Source organism: Sapajus apella, unplaced genomic scaffold (assembly GCF_009761245.1).
Source record: "Sapajus apella isolate SASKATOON/1434 unplaced genomic scaffold, GSC_monkey_1.0 scaffold69, whole genome shotgun sequence".
Classification (NCBI taxonomy): domain Eukaryota; kingdom Metazoa; phylum Chordata; class Mammalia; order Primates; family Cebidae; genus Sapajus; species Sapajus apella.
Window position 1 is genome coordinate 11,355,008 of NW_022437009.1, and position 6,000 is coordinate 11,361,007.

The window sequence follows — 6,000 nt, forward strand, 5'->3', positions numbered from 1 at the left end:
AATCACTTTGAGAATTTATTGGTGATATGGTTGATATCATATGATTCCTACAGATAAACTAAATCCTCCTAAAAATAAATTTCCTTTGCAGATACTTAGATTTATACCACGAGTGAGCTGGGAGGGGCCTCTAGAGAAATTACTTTTGCCTTCAGTTATCTACTCAAGACAGATGGAGATCAAATATTTTTAAAAGAGGGTCACCTTTCAGCTCTGAGTGACTATTGTCTATATTTTAAATATGCAATATTAGAAGTATAAAGCCCTTTTTAAAGTAGGGAATATTGACAATTTAATCAAATCTAACATTTCTCATTTTTTCCTTTAATTCCCCAGAAGATAAACAAGAACATTTATATAAATTAGACTCTGTAAAATATCTTAATGAAATGATAATCATTGTAATATTTCACACATGGCTAACTGTATATGAGAAAATGCATGCCTATGTGACTCTATACATTACAGTACTCAGTAAGAACACTTTATAAAGATTTATCTTTGAAGTTCAATCCATTTATTTGTCTTACCAATTATCATCTTCCCAGGACCCAATATAGTGCTTAGCACCCAGTAAGTGCTCAGAAAATGTTATTTTTTTTTTCTCATCTATCCTTTACATTTCAGGGTAGCCCGTGAATTAACAATGGAAATTAAAATCAAATACGAGGAAGAGAAACTTGCATGTCAGAAAATTATACCTGATTTTAATGAAGCAACCTGAAAAAGAAAGTTTAGAAAATTAGAACCATACAGAAAAACACCACTTGAACAAACGTAAAGCATGAATAAAAGTGGTAATAAATTAATCACAACATTTTTATACCTAATGTGAGCAGTTTTTCTATCCACACAAGTGTTTATCTGCACTAATCATTTCCCAGCACCCAAATCTACCACAAAGCAACTCTAAATAGAATTTAGAGGCTGGAGGCAGATCCCATTACTATTTCATTTTTTTCCCTTTGAATCTGCCTATTGAACCAAGTCGGTAGCTGCTGACAGATTTTTCAAAAATCTTTGTTCTTAAAATATAATGATAATCTTGTTTCCTTTCTCTATTATATGGCATTAAATTTCAAACACGCAAACATATACAACCTGGGTACGAACCAAAAGTATTTCGATTTCTATTTCCCCACTTCCCAACTCCTCAAAAAAAGGAGAGAAAAAGAATGTGTCTTTCCTTTTTCCCCTAAATAATTGCACGTAGTTGGAATGATGAACTCACCATTTTAAGGTAGGTAAGAATGAATCCAATCAAAGTCAAACATGTCTCCCGTCTACCAGCCATCCTGTTGAACATAGTATTCACATGGCACAAAACAAAGCAATCAGGGTCCTCTTTGGCCCCCAGGCGTATAACACCGTTGGTCTCTGGGATGTGGGGCTGTGATGCTGGGAAGAGACCCTAGGAAGTAGCTCCTCCCCTTCAGTGTGGAGCTGACCTGTAACTTGGGGCACTTGGAGACTGGCAGGGACAGGTATTTCAAAGACTGAAAAGAAGAAGAGAGTTGGAGAAAGCCACGCCAAGCGGGCCAAAAAGCTACTGTAACCTTGTTTTCAAAGTAATATGTAGAAGGTCTTTCTTTTTAAAACAATTTCTGTCTAAATAAAAATTCTAGAGAGCTGTACAGAAAATTGTTGATATGGTAGAATAATTATTTTAAACTCGGGGATCCTGACCAATTTTATTTTTCTTTCTCACCTTTAGTTGTTGTTGTTAACTTTTGGTTCAAAGTAAGTGATCAGTCCTGCTTCCAGGAAGAATTTGCTGCAAAACTGCAACATGGAAGATGAAAGGGCAGAAGCATGTCCCTGCACTGAGATAGTGAGAGGTCCCTAGTGAATATGTTGCATTTACCCATACCCTGTACCACCTGCCGTTCCAGTACAGGTGGAACTGCACCTGTACTGGAACGGCAGGTGGTACAGGGTATGGGTAAATGTGTAACATACTCACTAGGGACCTCTCACTATCTCAGTAAATTTTTCTTTTCTTTTTTTTTTAGAGATACAGGGCCTTGCTATTTTGCCAAGTAGCCTCCAACTCCTGGGCTCAAGCAATCCTCCTACCTCTGCCTTCTGAGTAGCTGGAACTACAGGCATGCACCACTGTGCCTGGCTAGTTCCTTTTATTTCCAGAGCTATCTTCCTAGTTCAGGCTCTTAATAATAATTAGCATTTACTCTAAGAATTACAATATGTTATTCTAACAATGAACAGGTACATAAATGAGTAATAAACATAATTAACTTGCTTGTCTGAAATCACACAAGAATCAAATGATCAAACCAGGATTAAAATGCATCAGTCTGCCCTCTACTTTCAACCACGATGGGATTGCAAAAAAGGAAAAAGAACTGGATTTACCCTCCCTGACTTTAAGATACATTGTAAAGCTAAAATAAAATAGAGACCAAGTGGTATTGGCATGAAGATAAATAGATCAATGGGACAGAGAGTCCAAAAATAAACCCATACATATATAGATAATTGATTTTCAACAAAGATACAAGGCTACCCAAAGGAGAAAGAATAGACTTTTCAACAGATGGTGCTGGAACAACTGGATAACCATATGCAGAAAACATAAACTGTGATCCATATCTCACACCATATTAAAAAAAGAACTCAAAATAGATCATAGATCTAAATGTAGCACCTGAAATTATAAAACATCCAGAAAAAATACATAAAAGAAAATTTTTGTGATGTTGAGTTAGATGATGATTTCTTATATGCAATACTGAATGTATAATGTTTTTAAAATTGGACTTCATTAAAATGAAGAATTTCTGCACTATTAAGAGAATGAAAAGATAAGCCACAGACTGCGGGAAAATAATTGCAAATCATGTACCTTAGAAAGGACTTGTATCGTGTGTGTGTGTGTGTGTGTGTGTGTGTATTCTCAAAACCCAGTAATAAGAAAACAACTCAATATAAAATGGACAAAAAGATATGAACAAACACTTTACAAAAGAAGACATATTCGTGGAAAATAAAGGAAAAAAATCCACAACATCACTGTCATTAGCAGAATGCAAGAAATTTATATATTTTTGAGACAGGGACTCACTCCATCACCCAATCTGGAGTGTAGTGGCACAATCACAGCTCATTGCAGCCTTGACCTCCCAGGCTCTAACGATCCTTGCACTTCAACCTTCTGAGGAGCTGGGACCACGGGTGTGCACCACCACACCTGGCCAATTTTTGTATTCTTTGTAGAGATGGAGTTTCACCATGTTGACCGGACTGGTCTCAAACTCCTGGGCTTAAGACATCTGCCTACCTTGGCCTTCCAAAGTGCTGGGATTATATGCATGAGCCATTGTACCCAGCCCACAGAATGCAAATTAAAACCAGTGAGATACCACTACATACTTATTAGATGTCTAAAATTAGAAGCTAGTCATAGGAGCTATGCCTGTAATCTCAGCACTTTGAGAGGCCAAAGCGAGAGGATCACTTGAGACCAGGAGTTTTGAGAACAGCCTCAGCAACATCGTGGGACTCTGCCTGTACAAAAAATTTTTAAAAATTAGCTGGATGTGGTGACACACACCTGTAGTCCCAGCTACTTGGGAGGCTGAGGCCAGAGGATCACTTGAACTCAGGAGGTCAATGCTGCAGTGAGCCATGATTGCACCACTGCACTCCAGCTGGGCAATAGAGTGAGACCCTGTCTCAAAAAAAAGTAAGGCAGTAAATAAAATAAATAAATAATAAAATTAGAAAGACTGCATATACTAAGCATTGGAAAGGATGTGGAACAACCAGAAATCTCATACCTGGTAAGACTGAAAAATGGTGCAATCACTTTGGAAAATAATTTGGCTGTTTCTTAAGAAGTTAAACACGTACCTATTAAATGTCCTAACCATTTCACTCCTAGGTATTGATTAAAAAGAAATGAAAGCAGGGAGAGAGATCTGAGATGGCTGATCACTAGCAGCTTGGGACTGTAGCTCCCAGTGAAAGCGCAGAGAACGAGAGGATGCCACACTTTCAGATGAATTTTTGTTGCTCATGCACCAGTAGATTCCCAGCGGAGCCCCACGGGTCGCCAGCGCAACTCTTGTGGCCGGCAAGGTGGTTTTGCCGCTGCCTTGGTGCGGCGGTTCTTGGTGCAGAGTCAGAAAAGCACCATCAATCATAATGCCACTGTTTTGGCCGGCGCAGTAGGTTGCTCAGATTTTAGCGCTGGGAATCAGCAAGTTGGATGTCCACTCAGAAACCCAATTATAAAGACAGTAATTATAAAGACCACAGATGGTAAATCTATAAAGAAGGGAAGAAAACAGCCTAAAAAGGCTGAGAATACCCAAAATCAGAACGCCTCTTCCTCTACAGGGGATCACAGTTCCTCATCAGCAACAGAACAAGGCCTGATGGAGAACGAGTGTGTTCCATTAACAGAAGCAGCCTTCAAAAGGTGGATGATAAGAAACTTTTGTGAATTAAAAGAACTTGTTCTAACCCAATGCAAGGAAACTAAGAACTTTGAAAAAAGGTTTGATGAAATTTTAACAAGAATACACAATTTAGAGAGGAATATAACTGAATTAATGGAGCTGAAAAACACAGCACGAGAACTTCGTGAACTATGCACAAGTTTTAACAGCCGAATTGATCAAGCAGAAGAAAAGATATCAGAAGTCGAAGACCAACTTAATGAAATAAAACGAGAAGACAAGATTAGAGAAAAAAGGATAAAAGGAATGAGGAAAGTCCCCAAGAAATACGGGACTATGTGAAAAGACCTAATCTAAGCTTGATAGGTGTACCTGAATGTGACGAAGAGAATCAATCCAAGCTGGAAAATATGCTTCAGGATATTATTCAGGAAAACTTTCTCAACCTAGCAAGGCAGAACAATATTCAACTTCCAGGTAATACAGAGAACACCACAGAGATATTCCTCAAGAAGACTAACCTCAAGGCACATAATCGCCAGATTCACCAGGGTTGAAATGAAGGAGAAAATACTGAGGGCAGCCAGAGAGAAAGGTCGGGTTACCCATAAAGGGAAGCCTTTCAGACTCACAGCAGATCTCTCAGCAGAAACCCTACAAGCTAGAAGAGAGTGGGGGCCAATATTCAACATCCTTAAAGAAAAGAACTTTCAACCCAGAATTTTACATCCAGCCAAACTAAGCTTCATAAGCGAAGGAAAAATAAAATCTTTTGTGAACAAGCAAGCACTCAGAGATTTCATCACCACCAGGCCTGCTTTACAAGAGCTTCTGAAAGAACGACTACACATAGAAAGGAACAACCAGTATCAGCCTTTCTAAAAAATACCAACCAAAAAGTAAAGAGCATCAACATAATCAAGAATTTACATCAACTAATAGGCAAAACAGCCAACTAACATTAAATGGCAGTATTAAATTCACATATATTATTATTAATTCTAAATTTAAATCGACTAAATCCCCAATCCAAAGACACAGACAGGCAAAAAAAGCCAAAACCCATTGATATGCTGCATCCAGACCCATCTCACATGCAAGGATACACAAAGACTCAAAACAAAGGGATGGAGAAAGATTTACCAACCAAATGGAGAGCAAAAATAAATAAATAAATAAAAAGCAGGAGTTGCTTTAAAGCAACAAAGATCAAAAGAAGCAAAGAAGGATATTACATGATGGTAAAAGGATCAATTCAACAAGAAGCGCTAAAGATCCTAAATATATATGCACCCAATACAGGAATACCCAGATATATAAGACTTATAAAGAGACTTAGACTCCCACACAATAATAGTGGGAGACTTCAACATCGATATTAGACAGATCAATGAGACAGAAAATTAACAATGATATCCAGGATTTGAACTCAGATCCGGAACAAGTAAACTTAATGAACATTTATAGCACTCTCCACTTTGAATACACAAAATATACACTCTTATCAGTACCACATCACATCTATTTACAGGTTTCAATGAAATATTGGTTGGCTGCTTGTTTGTTATTTTCTTCCCTT

General features: G+C 37.8%; 1 protein-coding gene across 1 annotated transcript in view; it reads right to left on the reverse strand.

Annotated features, from left to right (window-relative positions):
• FNDC7 (fibronectin type III domain containing 7) overlaps positions 1-1,809 on the reverse strand; it is a 30,196-nt gene extending 28,387 nt beyond the window's left edge. The window contains exons 1-2 of the mRNA XM_032249913.1: positions 1,232-1,809; positions 702-720 (exon numbers count right to left, since the gene is read on the reverse strand). Coding sequence (XP_032105804.1) covers positions 702-720; positions 1,232-1,306 — 94 coding nt within the window. The 5' untranslated portion in view covers positions 1,307-1,809. The remainder of the gene's footprint in view (positions 1-701; positions 721-1,231) is intronic.
• Positions 1,810-6,000: the final 4,191 nt, after the last annotated feature.